Source organism: Corvus hawaiiensis, chromosome 2 (genome assembly GCF_020740725.1).
Source record: "Corvus hawaiiensis isolate bCorHaw1 chromosome 2, bCorHaw1.pri.cur, whole genome shotgun sequence".
Lineage (NCBI taxonomy): Eukaryota > Metazoa > Chordata > Aves > Passeriformes > Corvidae > Corvus > Corvus hawaiiensis.
Genome location: NC_063214.1, coordinates 34,858,142 through 34,875,894, shown reverse-complemented (window position 1 = coordinate 34,875,894; position 17,753 = coordinate 34,858,142). Strand labels below are relative to the sequence as shown.

The 17,753-nt window shown below is 39.6% G+C and overlaps 1 protein-coding gene across 5 annotated transcripts in view; it reads left to right on the top strand.

Annotated features, from left to right (window-relative positions):
• The window catches only part of TENM4 (teneurin transmembrane protein 4), a 1,366,951-nt gene that overhangs the window by 1,138,783 nt on the left and 210,415 nt on the right, over positions 1-17,753 (top strand). For all 5 annotated transcript variants that reach the window (XM_048294397.1, XM_048294400.1, XM_048294398.1 and 2 more), the window contains one exon: positions 14,687-14,939. In XM_048294397.1, coding sequence (XP_048150354.1) covers positions 14,687-14,939 — 253 coding nt within the window. The remainder of the gene's footprint in view (positions 1-14,686; positions 14,940-17,753) is intronic.

Below are 17,753 nucleotides of genomic sequence, written 5' to 3'. Positions count from 1 at the left end.
GAAGTTACCAAGTTTCTCTTAATCTGTTTGGGTACAAGTGTTATTAATCTGCCGTCCTTCAATTCTGAATAGCTAGTTACCAGTGGTGTGATGTGAACTTCTAATAAATGAAAGTTTTCAGAATCCATTGATTCCCACTGGACTGAGAAGTGTAGAGTTACTGAAAACTTTGGTGGCCGCAGTATGCATATAGAGAATACACCCCTCCAGTATGACTCCTTTTGACACCTTTCATCATTACGAGGAGGCCATTTCCCTGGACAAGTCCCTCATCATAATCTGGATGCCGTCTTTCTGCAGATTATCTTAAAAATATCTTAAGTCTTTTAGAAGGAAAAAAAAGGTTCTTTCTGCACTGAAGGACATTTAGATGATGTCTCACTTCACTGGAGCTTTTTTACTGATTCCTTAAAAATGTGGAGCTTCCTTCAAGACAGAAAGATTGTTGTCACTACTTTATTTTTCTCACCATAAATCATAGAATCACAAGGTGGGTTGGATTGGTAGAGACCTTGAAGATCATCAAGCTCCAACTCCCCTGCCATGGGCAGGCACACCTTCCACTAGACTAGAATGCTCTTGAAATCCACAAGATAATATCTTGAACTCTTCAAGATGGAGGTAGCATTTTACATAAAGAAGACCATGTATCATCTGCATATGTGTGACTAAGGAAAAGCAATAATATTTTCAGACTTGTTAAAGATTGTTTTGTAATTCATGATACAATCTGTATTTGTCCCCCCAGTGCATTCCCCTTCATTTTTAACTATTTCCTAAGAAAATAAGGTCTAAATAACTGTATTGCCTGTCTGCCTGACTCCCTGTTACCTGTATTTTTAAGCTGTTGACCAGTTTTGGCTGCTTAATGGGGAACAGAGGTCTCAAAGATACCAAATTCCTACAAGTTTTGTGGAAATGGACACCTTTGTGAAGGGAAAGATAAAGAGAATTATACCAATGCCCATTCTTTTTGTCAGCAGCCAGCTGGCCAGCCAAAACATACAAATTCCTAGATGGAAGCATGACTGAGAAATTAAATACATACATGTGTGCTTAATCACAAATCTTTGTGCTCAGCTTTGTTTTTGTTACTTCAGGGTTCACTATTTTAATGTACAAATTGAGCACTGTTCCTTTCATCATTCAGTACCTTTAATTATAGCCATAATCATCTAATACAGAGTCCTGTGTCAGATGCTCTTAACTAATTAATGCTGTAAATTACCGTAAAAATCCAGGGTAAAAGTTGCTATGCAATAAAAATTACTATTTGCGTTTCTGGTTCCCATTGTATACCAGATAGATTATTTTAAAAGCATCATGTCCCAAATAGGGAAACTATCACTTTACTCCTCCAATAAACACAGAAGCTTGGGGGGGTTAACTGTCAACATTACTATTGTGAATTTAAAGAAATGAAGAGTGTAAATCCCTGCTGCCCAGTTTTTCTATGAGGTCAGGCCACCTCTTGGCCCTGAAGATCCCAGCAGAGTTGGTTGGGTCTGTGGGTTCACTTCAGGGAGCAGTCTGGTGCATTGCCTCTGCCTCTTCCAGTAGATACAGACTGGACTGGGTAAGAGAGGGATGCGAGGAAATTTGAGCATCTACATCCAACCCTCCTGGTTTATATGGTTTATGGGAGCTGGTTTTAAGGATAGCTTGGCAGAGATTGTGAATTTCAGATTTGATTGATGGGGGAAGATCAGGGATGGTCCAGATGAAAGTTGATAGTTTAGAAGAAAAGCTGTAGAAGAGATGAAGACAATCTGGTCCATCAGTGATCCTTCTTCAAGGCTAATCTTTGCCTGCCTTACTCTTGCTCTTCTTGGCTGGCTTAATTTGTATTTTTCTGGCTTTTTTCTGGCTGCAGTTGCATTTCCCTCAGTCACTGTGTCCACAAACCCTGCTCATTTGTTTTTCTCCAGTGAGGCATCAAATGCTAATTAATCTCAATGCATCCCCAGCATCTAAAACTTTCCTTAGGAGCCAGATATTGCCCACACTGTGCACAAAACTGCTGCTGACATCAAGAGCTACGTTGTGGATCAGGGCGAGTATTGACAATACAGGAGTTTTGCTGTAGATCAAGGGCAGTGGATCTCTATGGGAGTTTCTGCACATTTCTTTTCACATGACTATGCTGGCAGGGAAGTAGGCTGCTGGATTCATAACAGCAGATACAGATCTGTCCTTGTCATGGTTTGATGACTGGAACTGAAAAATAAAGGAAGCCCTGCCTGGTTTCCACTATTAAAGTTACACTCAAGTATTAAGGGTTTTTTTTCAGAAAATTAGTTGTAAAATTCCAACCTTACTAAAGTCTTTCAGAGTTTTGCAGTTCTTGTCAGTGGAGTCAGGGCTTCTTCCTTCATGCAGCAGCTGTCTTGTTCTTTGGCTGGTGTGGTGGCCATCCAGTGATGAGTTAAATGATTCTTTCCTGTAGTTTTGATGTCAATTTGGTAAATATGTGAAGTGCTTTAGCTTAAAAGTGAGCAATCCAAAGTTCTATGCATAAAAAAATTGAGTGAAATTTAAGCCTGAAAGTTTAAAATATCCAGTCATTACAGATTTAAATTGTATTATTAACTGATTTTACTTCTGCTTCAGAAATGTACTTTTGGAAGAAGTTCCCTCACAGTAGACTGAATAGGATGTGTTCTGTTAGCATTTGTAAAACCCTGTAGCCAGTTATTCATCCCACTGTTTAATTTACAACTTGTGGTTTGTGATGGGTCCATTCCAAACTCTGCATCATTCATCTAGAGGGTTGAGAAGGCTCTCGGACAATGAAGGGAACCAAAATAAACCCTCTTTATCACACATAGTTCGTGAGTTACAGAATAAAATATATCTTAACGATCATCTGTTTAATTAAACCAAAAAATTTTGTCACCCTCATGGAGTTGTGACAGTTGGTGCCAGTGGCAGACTAAGCTAGCTTTAGCAAGATTGTGCCTAAAAAACCAAGGCATTATTTTAATACAACTGCATTCTGAACTGCATTTGTTCTGCTTAAAAAGAGATAGAAGGGGTATAAATTTTATAGCGAATGTTTCCAGCACGTAGCCAGTATAAATTGTTTTGTTCAGAGAATAACTAGCAATGTTTGAAACAAAGTTTCATATATAGCTGAAATGTGTATTGTCAGGATACTTGAAAGCCATAAAAAATCCGCTTTCTACACTGAACAGTTGTTCTAGTTCTCTGACGGTGCATATATGAAAATATTGTTTATTGTTTTGATCGCACCAAGGCCCTCAATAATACAGAGATGTGTGCATGTGTGCACCATCTTCATAAGCCACCGATCTTCATTTCTTAACCATTCCGTGCTCACATTTGTTGAACAATATTATAAGAAAATTACTACTTTATTTTGACATTTTTCCTAGGAAGCTCTCCTAAACTGCTTCAGAGAATGTCAAGAGCACTTACAGGAGGTAATGAAAAGAACCTTAGAAAACTCATCTTTGGTGATAATCTGCGCTTTAAAGTCGCATGCTTCACACCAAAGTGTTATCTGAGTGCACTGTCACTCTCTGGAAGTGCCACATGCCAAGGGAATCTGCAGATAATATTGGACTTCAGACACTGCTAGGACTCTTTATTTCCAAAGTACATTATTAAACAACTTAAGCACCTGGCTTCAGGGATCTGCACCAGTATCGCTAATTTGGGGCTTGATTTTAAAAGTTTCATGGTGAATTTTTCAAGGTCACAGATACCACTGAGTGGCAGAAATGGGAGCTCATAACTTAGTTCTGTTATGGCATCTGAAAATCTCCCCTTGGCATGTGTAGAGATACCAGTATTAATCCAGTGACAGTTTCACACATGGGCAGTTTGTAGGCTTGTGTCGATGAAGAATGACTTGCAGAAATAGATCTGCCTCTCTCAAACCTTTTCTGCCTTGTGCACGTGACAACAACTGCTGTATAGCCTGGTACTGTGGGGTTTATCTGTTTCTCTTGCACTGAAGAAAACCACAATAAGCACTAGGATTATAAATAATAATTTTGATACTTCTTTTTTTGCAGAAAAGCTAGGGCAGTCGTTTTGTTCTACCAGAAGTCTTTTTATTTATTCATTTTAAATTAGCCTATTTTCTAAGATGAAAGTTGAAGGGCAGAAATCATCACTGCCAGTAAAGGCAATAGCTCCTGGAAGGGAAACAAAAAAGTTAAGAGGAGGAATTAAGAAAAGATCAAAATCTTTTAACTATAACATGTTTTTTATGTCTCTGTAGCACAGTATACATTCGTACACGTTTGTCTAGCTGAAACAAGGCAGAAAGACATACAAAGATACATTCAGAATAATAGGGTGAAAAATTAACATCAGAATATGTACATATGTCTTTATGATCTATTAATATTTAGATGTATTTATAGTTTTGTTGATGTATTTTAAGCACTACAGGTTTATAACATAGAATGTAGAAGTAAAAAAAAAGAAAGTGATAAATGAGACTCACCGTGAATATTTCCTCTCAGACGTGTTGCCAAAGGGCCTGTGTCAATTAGTACTGAGGTTTTTAGGGGTGGAGGCATTATGAATAGTCAGAAAAACATACACACTGGACAAGCTACATTGCCATTCCGTCATGGTGCTTTTGTGAACAAAGTGCAGCATTGCTGAGGGGTGTCTTGACAGATTCATAGTTTTGATTTTCTTTTAGTGGCCTCTTCAAGTGTTAATAAAAATATAAAAGTTTTATGTCTGTTTCAGAATTATTTGGAGTGCAGCCGTCTGCCATAGTGCTTCCAAGAATGTCAAATAGTACCTGAAGGGAAAGGTCATGGAGCCCAGCCCTCACAAATCAGATTCCTGTGCCAAAAGGAATAAGGTTTTCCACCTGTGCAGAGAGATTTTAACTCAACTGCACCCATGGTTTTCACCAGTCAGTCAGCTTTGTGTATGCTGTGGGTGGGGTGGGGATGTAGTTATTAATCACTGTGACAGACACCATGTCAGTCACAGCTGTCAGATGGAGTTGTCACCAGTTTATGTTGTGCTTTGGAGGTGTTTAACAGAATTGGCTTTGTTAAAACTTTAAAGGCAGGAAAAAAAATTAAAAGGAGGATTGGGGCAAGGGGTGGGTAACAAAGGAAAAACTAGAGAACTAGTTCTGTACTGTGCAGTGCCTCTGGTGGCACCTGGGGGGTAGCATGCACAGAAGCTGATCCAAAGTCATGAAAAAAATCTCTATTTGCCAACAAAGATTTGAATTAGTTTATTTCAGTTGCTGCCAACATGAAATCTCCCCATTTCTTTCTCAAGAGTAAATAATTAAAATCATTAGTGCTTGTTGGCATTGTGCTGGACCACATCATGTCACATTCCATAAGCACTTTGCTGTGAAGTAATGGAATTGTGTGTTTCCAGAGACTTACTCATTCACAAGCCTGGGTCATGTATAAATGAAAAAGAAAGGGACAAAACCTTACCTCACATGTTTGTCCCATGCAACTCCCTGGTGGCTTTGGGATTTACATGCCCTTTGAGGTTGGAATCCAGACCCACAGTTTGCAAGTTAACAATGAATACAGCAAATTTTTAAAAATTTTTTGCAGGATATTAATCTCACCCTGACCACTAAGGGCACGTACCTGGTCCTGACACATGGCCGAACTGCACAGAACTTGTGTGCTTCATGTTTGCAAAAGGATGGGCTCTGAATTGTCGTGGCTAACAACATTGTAAAAAATACATAAACCAGACTATTTCCTCAGCTGCTATAAATAGTCAGCTTTGCTGATGGAACTGGGGATCTGTCAGTCCTGTCTGTTTGTGTACAGCTAAGTCACAACAGTGCGGCAGTTTAGATAAGATTTTTGAAGGGCGTAAGCAAAATAGAGACTGTTTGTTCATTTTATTTTTCGGGAAAAACAGACAAAGATCAAGTCTATATTTCAAAGCTTTTTCTAATGTAGGTATATGAAAAAACAAAAAGCCAACAATATCTGAGAGCTGTGCTGGCAAAATCCTGAGTTTATTTGCTATTACAGCAGCTGGAGGCACCTTTTGCTGATGTACTTTAGTTCAGGATCTGCTTTACACAAACAGTTCAGAAATTTGCCTGTGTAACTATACAGGTAATCATGTCTGCTTTGGACAAGGGTGAACTGTGGGGTTATCTGATTCATATATATATATATATATTTGTCTCCATATGTTACTGGATGAAAGGATCACAAAACAGACACCGGGGACAGTGTATGCAGGGAAATGAGCAAAACTCTCTCTGTATCAAAGAGCTCCTTGGGGCCTCAAGTCAATAAACTGCAGACATCAGAGAAATGCACTACATTTCTTTCAAGAAGAGCAATCTTAGGTGTAATAACAGTTGTGTTCCTTAAATGTGCAGCAGAGGGGGCAGCAAATCAGAATTTTTTCCATTTCTCCAGGCCTTCAGGCATGAGGGATGGCACCCATTTCTCCACCCTTTTATGCATGAAGGATATTTTGCCAAGTCTGTGCAAGTTGGACGCTTCAGACAGGAGACTTGTAATTGTCTAAGTGCATAGGCATTGGCTAAACCACAGCTACTGGGATATCATGGGTGACTACAAATGGATTTTGGGGTTCATATAGCATGCTTTGCAATATAGAAAACATGGTGAATTTAATACACCTTTCTAACACTTCATAAAAGGCACATAGCTTCAGAAGCACTGACTTCCTACCTGCCTTACTTAGAAAAGAGAAAGCTACAGGCTCCCAGTTCTTCAGGAAGTAGGTTTTGAAGTTTTAGACACACACGTTTAGAAATATTCGATGAGTGTAATTTGTAGCAACTTGAAATCAAAGCATGAATGTGGCATCCTTTGCTCCAGGCCAGTGGGTTTTCTTGTCTCACATTAAGGTGCTGCACCCTGTTAAGATGCAGCGGAAGTGGTTTATCCTCAGTCATTTAGCTGGAAGGGAGCTTACGGGAGCCATCGGTGCTGTCAGAATAGCACAGCAAACTCATTTGAGCATCCTCGTGAAAATCAGGAGAGCAGCAATTACAGGTTTCCATACCTGAGGACCCAGACCTAGGGGGCTGAGAGCACAGTGTGGTTGACTGCAGCATCTCACCAGAGTGGTGAGGCTGATGGTCAGTTTCTACGTTTGGGGCATTTCTGAGAGGAAAGGATCTCTAATGAAGCATTGTTTATTTGTTTGTTTATATGCTTCAACCAGAAAGGCCAGCAGTTCAACAGCTTGAGACTTCAAAGGCTACTATTGCCTCTAGTAGTAGTGGTATCAGGGTAGTTAAAGATGTTCCTTTTCAGTAAGTCCAGCAGAAAATTCAGAGTCTCCAGGGCTGCAGGAAAATGTGCTTAGTTGGGCATTGTAGAAGCTACTTTCCTGTGTTTTCTGTAAATTATTTCACAATTTAGATATGTTATTTAAATTTACACTCTGCCAGACACTCTGGGTTTTTTCCACTTTCCTTTGTGCTAAAGACAATGATTCTTCATAAACTGTCAGAGGCTAAACAGTAATACTCAGCCTTGATTTTATTAGACTGTGACTCCCTTTTATTGAGTAATGAACACCATGAGTTAAAAGTCTGCATGTCATCCTTTGCTGGTGACCTGGACCTTTTTAAAACCATTACTTGTAGGGCATTCAATTCAATCAGATGCATACTGATGAAAAAACAACCACCCAGAGCTCTTGCTGACTGTGTACAGGCAAAGCTTGAGAGCCCAGCATCAAACAAAAAATTGATTTCAAACCCAGAAGTCAATATCTTGCTTTTTGCAAAGGCACTCGGGCACTTGAGAGGAAAGTTTGCATGTAATGTATGCATTTGATGAACCAAATACAGAGGAGATAGCTGTTTGGACTTGATTTCGTGCACCCATGGTTTTCTATACGCAGTAAAGCCAATGAACTGTTTGATCTGTGCAGCTGGAGAGGAGCTTCAACTCATTTTACACGTGCACAGATGGAATCTAAGTGGGCCTGATTTTTGATGTAATTGATCTAAACAAATGAAGTTTCTTAAGTACAGATATGACTTGGTAATGTTTCAGAATGAAGTCTTAGTAAGTTTATACAGTCTAGTCTTGTCAGTCAGTAACAAGGTGCCATTTTATCTGCTGTCTGCTTTTGAGGTCCCCCATTTCCACTTGGTACTTGTTATGGTCAGTTTGTGAGATGAAGAATGATTGTCTGTTTAACACGTTATATACTGTTGGAAGTCAGGTTTAGATTTTGATAGTTACAGAGTCTTTCTGCATTGGTCCTGATATGTGTAGCTTTACTTGCAGTATCTAAAAAAGCTATGGACAGTGTCTGGAGACATTCACAGGGACACTGAGTAGTGTTGTCATGAAAATACACTGCAGGTTTTATATTCTGCAGCTTTTTTTGTGCTCACTCTTTGTAGCACTTGCTATTGCAAATTCAGTGTCCAAGCTGCACATTTAGAGGGATACTCAAAACTATTTACATCTGTATAGCTGATGTTCCTCTAGTCAGTAGTTTCCAATGCTTGTGGATTTTTCTGAACAAAAGACTGCACCAAATTCGCAATACAGGTGCATGTAGAAAAACTCTCCTTTAGGCTTTAATCATCCACAGTCAGTTGTGTGTTTATGCACATGGCATTATAAAGTACAGGTGAGATACAAGGCTGTGAAGATTGCAACTCAAGGAATTCAGCTTAAAAAAGACTCTGAACCAGAATACTCTACAGAGCCAGTACATAGACACTGATGATTCTAACTGCATGATGAGGACTGTGCTTTTCTCTGGTGAGAGTCCTTAATGGAAGAGCTACTCCCTATTACTCTGTTACTTAAAATAAAATAGAGAAAAAAGCATCAAGGTAGCTGTCCTGTTGTTATTTTGTTACTTAACGAAGATTATACATCAGCAGTTTGCTTTCCTTTTATGTTTCAGTGTCATTTTGTGACTTAGCATTTTGAAAACCAGGGGCACAAGATGTTGCTGCAGGAAAAGATGTATTTCACAGTATTGCAAACACTCCACTTGGTAGTAGGAAAAGCTAGTCTTAAGTCAAATTCAGTGGATGTACTTCTTAAGGAGAGATTCAGTCACTTGAGTTTTAACACTAAGTTTTAAGTGCTAGTGAAGGAAAACAGTCATCTCTGCTCAGAAATCCTCTGACTAGTGAGTGACCTATTTCACTCCACCTCTTTTCACCCTCCTGTGTGGTGGGTTTCTTGATGCAGTGTCCCCTGGAGACAGAGAGTGTTGTCACACATTCCTTGAAGGAGGAAATTCTCCTCTAGGTTGCAGAATATCAGTGCCAGCCCTGGGATGGACCTGCTTGCTACAAGTGAGGTACCTTTGCACATTGTTTCAGCTCAGTCTAGATGTTGCACATTCATCTGGATTGTCTGAAAATAGAAGAAAAACTGGGTCTGCAGTTCATCCAGGCTGTCACCAAAAGCCACTCCAAGCAGGCAACTCCTCCCATTTTGATTTTCGTCCTAATATTTTTCTATTATCTGCCAAATTGGGGGTTAGATATTCTGCTTGCTTTTCATTTTGCAGACACCATCATTGGCGTGTCATGTGTGAGATAGGGAACCTGTTTCTGGCAAGCAGTCTCACGTTTAATAGCAAACTCCCTGTGCCCCCTGCAAAGATGGTGGAAAAGACCCAGTTCAATCTTTCCTAGTCCACCTGACCTTAGGTGTCTCATCAGATCAATGAGAGAAGCACCCCAGCTCCCATATGGAGTGGCATCCAATAGGACAGGGAGCCCTGTGAAGGTGATTTCAGCTGGTTGGTGCAAGTGCTGTGTGTGTACATCTGCAGCAGATTGAAGTGGGTCCTGTAGCTGAAGCAAGGCTCTTTGCTGCTCTGTCAGTTGAATGCAGAGTTTATTGTTCTAAAGAAGATTGTTTCCTCTGCAAGGGGTGGCAGGATGGGGTCTGGGAATGTATTTCTTTGTGAGTGGGTACAAGCACGATTGCCCAAAGTCACACTACCAAGTTCGTCATCACAGCTACTGTGGAGCTGAAGTTCAAGGGAGCACTGAGTGATTCATTCCACCTGGCAATATGTACAGTAAGTAAAGAGAAATATTTCCTGTGCCTAATCCAGACACCAGTTAGGCATCAGTCTGTCTGAATGTGAACAGACATACAAATGACAAATGTGTGGAGGAGCAGAAGAAGCTGGGGAAAAAATGAGAATGTATTTTTCACTCAGAGGTTAGCACATTTGCCCTGAACACAATCCCAAAACCTAATGAATCAGAAAGTGTAATTGTTACATAGACTAATTTCAAAACAGTACTACTCATTAAAGATTAAGGGAGAGAAAAGGAACATGAGGTTCAGACCTTTTATTGAAATTTTGTCATATTAGTTCCTCATTGGTAATGTTTTTATGGTTCAAATTTATTCATCTCTTCATTCACAGCATTCTGTCAAGACTCTCTAATATATACCAAGTACAAGCTTCATTAACTGTATTATCTTACATCTCTGCTTTATCTGTGGTTACCAAGCCAGTGTTCATCAATGACATTTTAATGTTACAAAACAAGTAAAAAATCCCAGTACAAAAGCAGCTTAATTTCTATCAGTGATTTTTGCATTCAGATTTCTAAAGTTTCCTTACATTTGAATACTTACATAGATACACTTTGGATACCCATTAGGGAAAATGAGGCTTATGGGGTGCTCTTTAAGTTCTGGGCTATTTAGTCTTCCACAATTGCCAGCCTATCTTCTAGAAATACTGAACTTTATCTCTGGGATGCTCTTTCATTGGCACCTGGTGTGTCTAAGACTGGGACTGGTGTCTAAGACTCTTTCACTATTGACAGGTCTCTTCTGTTCTCCCTTCAAGGCAAAAATCAACCCTTAAACGGTTTTGCTTGACTCTGAGACTATTAAAAATTTGGATGGGTGGGGGAGAGGTGTTTTACAAGGTGTTTGTTTTATTCCTTGGTATTTTGTTATGTCACCTGATCCTTCTGAGTAGCTTATGTCAGGTTTTTCATTCTAACAACAAGTAGAGAGAGAATGATAAAGTCTGTGTCTTTTTAGAAACAAAAGAGGAAAATTGCAAGAAGGAAAATGTTAAAAATTATTGCTTTTGGAGTAAACAAAGATAGCTTACAGATAGTCACATTTAGCCATCTTATACTTGGTTAAGAAAGGTCTTGGGGAATCTTGTACAATCTGTGCACTGGCCACAATGTCCTGCTCCTCTGTAAAGTCTTCTGAATTCCTGTGGTGCTATTGTCCCAGTAAAGGCTTGGTGGTAGATGTAGAGAGCTGTATTAGACTTCCCCTGTATCCCACCTATGTGGTGGGATCTGTAAAAATTCAATTCTCTATAAGAGACAGCAGATGATCCGAGCATCTTCCCACTGTGTAAGATTTATGCACATACATGATGTAAGAGAGCCATTGCAGCCAGCATTAAGTTCTCCTTCCTCTGGGGAAATACAGCCACACAGTTTATATCACTCAGACATTGTGGGTCTAGTTAATGATCATAGAATCACAAGTTTGGGTTGGAAGGAACCTTGAAGACCTTTCAGTTCCAAACCCCTGCCATGGCCAGGGACACATTTTACTAGACTGGCTTGCTCAAAGCCCCATCCAGCCTGGCCTTGAACATTTCCAGCAGTGGGGCATCTGCAGCTTCCCCAAGCATATTCAGATAAGGGGGCCGTTGAAATTTTAGGAAATCAGGAGAGAATTTTTTTTTTGGTGGGCTTTCATGATCCATTGCAAATCCCATTGAAGCTTTGGTCACAACAAAGGGTAAGAACCTTAACAGGTTTTTCTGCATCAAGAAAATCCTGCACAGCTGCAAGTAGAAAGATTTCCTAGCTTGTGCTTTTGTCTACACCTTATTTCTAATGTTCCTTAATTCGAGAAGAAGACAATGGAAAAAAAGTATCATAAAGCAAGGGAAATAATTACTAATTCTAGTCAAGGTATATTAAATTCAGTAGTGCTCAGACATGACATGAGTGTTCAGAATTTGTATATGAATGAAATAAAAAACATTCTGGAAGGAAAAGCTACCTAAATGTCAGAAAAAAAAGAAATACAAGCTATAAAATGCTGTGAAAAATCACACAGACCATAGTAAGATAGATGTGCTGTCTTTACTTAGCAAAGAAATCATGGAGGATATGAAAATAGAGAATGAAAATAACACATTTTTACTTGATTTGAAGGCATTATCCATAATAGCATCTGCAATGTGTCTGTAATAATATGGTGTAAATTGGAATTTACATAACAGATCTCTGAAAACAGGCTCTGACTCACAATGTGAAAATGGTGCCTCCAGAAGGAAAAGTCAACCAATAGCAGGAGAACTTCGCGGAAGGTCTGTTGTTTATTCCAAGATCTACCCTTTTAGCCCCTTTGTAGATTGCACAGAGTACTCATCTCAGGCATGAGCTGTACTGAAAACTTGCATAGCTGGTCTTGGAAACCTCTAGTATGTTTCTCCTGAATAGACAAGTTATCTTCTCTGGGCTGAATTAAGTTCTTAGTAATGGTGATAGATTGACAGCCCTAAAAGTTGAAAACCCTCTATTCGTGTTCGTCTCTCTCAGCTTGGATTTAATACACTGTTCCTATCTTGGTTCCTGTCTGTTGAGTAGGAAAAGAGTCATTAATTTAACTAAGCCAGGTGTAGAATTCTTCCACTGTTGTTTTTATTGCCTCAGTGGTCAGGACTTCAACTAAACAACAATCCCCAGGAATATCCAGTGCAAGAATGGTTGGACTTTTCAATTCACATGGTGCTACAGAGCTGCGGTCAGACCTGGTTTAGTTCTGATATTTCTTGTCTGTACGGTCCATGCTCATTGCTCTTCCCTTCAATCTGCTGGCTGACATGCAAGTCAGAGGCCAGTATTATTGGCCTTACAGGGCATTGTAAAGATTGGTTGAGCTGTTCCAAGTCAGATTTCTGAGTAGTTCCTTAGATTCCCATGAAAAGTCTGTTTGTCTGAGTGTAGATGACCAGTGTAGACCTCTTTGTTCGGGCTTGTTGTTTTCTGTTGTACTGACATAAAATAGAGAGACCAGTAGGTATGTATCTGACCTTTCTGGGGGTTTAAGGTAAAATGGATTGGGACCCTAAAACCACTAGTGGAATATATACCCCTGGTTGCGTCTCTAATGTGACAAAGCCAGAGGTAAATATATGTTCAATCAGAATAATGGCACCCTTGTAATTAACATGTATTGTTTTGCTAGATCACCTCAAGCACCCTAAGTTCTGGTATAATCAGCCATAGTTAATGATGAAGCAGTGTGAGTCAATGCAGGATGAGGAAGGGCAGGATGGCTGTGTCTCACACATCTTCATGTTTTATCTAATGTGTTTAACTATCTGAGAAGTTACAGAGATACTGTGAATGCTTTTTCTGTTCCTCTCCTAAATCCAAGTCCTAATCCAAATTTCAAAAGTATCATTAGGTGTCTGATACCATTCATTGTAATTTACAACTCCATACAGTTCATTCAGTTCTGAGGTCTCTAATTAGAGAATAAATGGGTGTTAATTTCTCATGATACAGAAGTCTGGTAAGATTGATAGGATAGGCATTCTTTTCTGATAAGGCATCACAAAAGTATTGTGTATTACAAAATCACAGAATGGGTGAGGTTGGAAGGGACCACAGTCAGTCATCTGGTCCAAACCTCCTGCTCCAGCAGGGTCATCCCAGAGCACATGGCACAGGATTGTGTCCAGACAGTTCTCAAATATCTCCAGTGAGGGAGACTCCACAACCTCTCTGGGTAACCTGTTCCAGTGCACAGTACTAATGACTTTTGAGCATGAACCCACTAAAAGCAGAGAGGTATATGTTTCCTGTTTCTCATATGCAGTGTGCTGAACTGTCAATCTCCCTCCATTTCCATCAAATTTAGTTTTCTTCATTTCCAAAAAAAACATGAAAAAAGTGCATTATGATTAGCTAAAAAAAGTAAAAATACAGCTATAATCAGCCCTAGATTCATCTTTCCTAGGTGTTTGTCTTCCTCAGTCTGCCTTCTTCAGTCTCTTCGCTAAGAAATACTTAAGAGTTTTACTCAAAGTAGCCATATCACTGATCTTTACATCTTTCTTCACTGTATGTTGTTCCATTTTCCTGACACCTCGGTTTTTACATCACATGCATTTTTTACTCAGTTTGACTACGTTTCTAACAGTACAAACTGTTGGATTTTGTTAAAACTCTATAATCCTGACACGCTTTCATGGCTTTCCCTAAACCAAGTCTCAGTCTTCTTGTTAACTTAACTATTGAAAGTTCTGAGGCAAAACGAGCAGAACAAACTTCTCTGGGAGCTGTATATCCGTCATAAAATGGCTCTAACGTGTTATGTATCCAGACTGGTTGTATTTTTCATGCTATATCACAAATCAGTGCCACAGATAGATTGCAGTTTGCAACCTGCAGTTGTTTATCGGAGTTAACTTGGCTGTCAGGACAGCCTTTCTGCAGTGCTTTAAACTTTCATAACTTTTGTGCATGAGACTGAACTATTTTTCTAGCTGGCTCAGGGATCAATGCTGTGTCATTAGAACATATGGAACAAGGCTGTTTTACCCTTTTGAGTTTCATCTGGGATATGTGGCACCAGCCTTCATACTTTTTAGAACTGTCTGCACATAAATGAACACTCAAATCATGAGCCTTAGAAGTATTTTACTTATGTTTTAGAGCATCCTCCAAATCTTCAAAATCATTCAAGACTTCGAACTCCACCACCTCCAATATCACATGCTCACACCCCAAATCAGCATCATGCGGCCTCCATCAATTCCCTGAACAGAGGGAACTTCACTCCACGCAGCAACCCCAGCCCAGCTCCTACAGACCACTCTCTTTCTGGAGAACAACCAGCCACTACTCAAGAGCCAGCCCATGCTCAGGACAGCTGGTTACTCAACAGTAACATCCCACTGGAGACAAGGTAGGTCACTTTCTTTAGTACTTACAATGTTCTGTCTGTGTGTGCTCAGGATGTTATGGAAAATACACACATCTGCATAGCTAACCACCTAGTTTGTGAACTGGTGTTTGACTTACGCATTTTGCGTTGTATTTATTATTCCTTGTGTCTTTTTATTTGGACTAGGAGAAGAGGAAATTGCTCTTCTTTCATAAAGTAAAAATGTTGTCTTTACCAGCTGCTCATAAGGTTATTTTCCTCATTTAAAATTGGAATCAAGATCATAGATTAAAATGTTCTTGGTTTTCTTTCCTGTATTTTCCTTTAATGTCTTTTCTTTCTATGTGGTAGGATAAATCAATATCCTATTTAAAAAACTGAAATCAGTCAGTATATTGAAGAGATTTAGCCTTGTAGCTGTGCCTCATCAAGCAGTACTTTCATAGTACATCATTCAGGAAAGGTTGATCCTATTTCACCTAATGAGGAGAGGTCAGCTGCTGACTTTTTCAACATTGCTCCAGCAAGCATGAAACACTGGATGGCAGGGCATCAGTCAGTTAATGGTGTTTCCATTTAGCTCTCAAAATTATTTTCCACCTGTGCGACATGTGAAGGGTGTGACAAGCGTGTACCAAGTTGTTCTAGTTCATAGCTTTGTTCAGGTTCTGTGTAGGTTCTGGAAAAGAGAGCTCTCATGCTCCCTCAGCCTCAGTCCTCCCATCTGATGGTGAGTGCATCTACTTGCGGTCCCAGTTGCTTTCTCCAGAGGTTTTGCTTCACCTATTCCTTTGCTAGTGAGCGGCCACTGGGGATGCTGGAGTCATTAGCCCCCATATATGGTGTCTTTTTCAGTCTGGAGAGAAGTCTTCCAAGCCTAAAACACAGTGCGCTTGCTCAGCTGTCTTTGTTCCTTCATTTGTCTAGCCTTCTCAAACCAACAAGATTTTAGACAGCAAAAAACATAAAATAACGGAAAACTGAGACAGGGCCCAAATTTGTCACGTCACTGCCTGTGGGAATCTCACTGAGAGCAGCAATAGCTGTACCCTGGGACAAATTGTACCCAGTTTTGCCAACTTCTGCTAAGAGAATGTTTTTTTTAAAAATGAGCACATCTGTCAATCTTTTTGAGAATGAGCTGGTCCTTTGAAATCTCCAAAACAACCTCAATATCGCATTTTATGGCATTTAAAGATAATTAATTTCTCTGTGACTGCTTGATTAAAAAGACTCAACTAAGAAGCTGGATCCAAAAGATTAAGACAAAATTATAAGCAAGTAATGCAAGTGTGATTTGGCAACAGTTTCAGTAATTATATTGTGTTAGTAATTCTCAAGCACAAATACCCAAGCATTTATGTGATATTTCTTATTAAAATTACATTAAAAAATACTTAGGACCCACTCCTGCAGCCCTTTTGTGATAATCCTCTGTAATTCTGAAGGAAGCCCTGTGCCTTTCCCTAGCCAGGTCGTGAATTCTTTGTAGAAGAGATAATACACTGTTTTAGTAGTGCAAAACCTGAAAGGCTGTCCTCATTTCTTCTCTATGAAATTATTGTGGATGAAAATTTTTCAAGATCTGAATCAGACTGCTCTTGTCGCAGGTTGGATTGGTCACATTATTGCTGTTAATCAGGCTGGAAGTTGAGGTCTACCTGCATGAAGAGCTCTTTCTGCATGATTTGATAATTTCACTAGCATCACGGATCAGTCACATTTGTACTTGTTCCTCAGTCTAGCCATTTTATTAATTTGTTAGAAAACAACTCATTTCAAGACTGATGTTGGGGCTTTTGAGGCAGTGGTTGAAATGGCGTAATTTTGCCCAGTGTTCCTTTTCACAACAAGCATGTTGGAACATAATGTGTAATTTTGTGCCAACAGCAAATGAACGCTACTGACTGTTCCTTCACTCTTACAACATTAAGAAAATAAAATGTGTTACAGTGGTGTCATAAAGAGAGGAGGCTGAGCTGCATAGATGATCAGTATATCTGTGACTAATCTCCACTCTGACAGTCAGCTCTTCTGGCACGCAGAGGTCTTCCATTTCCTTCAGTGGGAATTGTGTAGACATAAAAGACAAGGCTTCAGGGCTGTTTAGCAAACTTGGATGCCCAATTCAGCCTCTTCCATGAAATTGCTCTTCCCCATCTTCTCCACTGCAAAGATTTTTAGAACCCAAAAAAAAAAAAAAAAGACCATCACCTAAGAGAATAAAATGTCCAATAAGTAGAAATACAAATCCTGGCCAAGAGACATTAATCCAAGAATAAAGGCTTTTGAAGTTAGGAGATTATAGTTATCTCATGTCAAAAATGGAATTGTATTGCCATTATTTTTTTTTTTTTTAATCAACAGAGAGAGAACACAAGAAGAAAAAGCTGAATCTTTTAAATGAGGATTGTCACAGGCTGTGAAATATGCCTACAGTTACAGAATTTAACCAGAATTTGAAGTGGCTTGATTTTCACTGCCATGGACTCCAGGCAGTTTTCACAATTGGGAATTTGGAATGGTTTATCCCTGCCTGGAAATTTCCAAACCATAGTGCAAAGGCAGGCAGACGTGTGTAGCACAATTAGACAACTGACAGGATGAGCATATCTGAGAATTTTGTATGTTGCAAGAGGAAGAGCCCCCCCTCTTCTCTCCCTCCTTTTCATTAGTTTCCCTTTACTCCCTTTTCTCTGTTTCTCCTTTCTCCTCTTTCTTTTCCTGTCTGCTCCCTTTTTTGTTGCTTTAAAAGCCATGTATTATCAAGGTTGTGATGAGAAGATCTTTGCTCAGCAGTCACTCCTGACAGGTAAGTCAGTTCCCCCCATATTT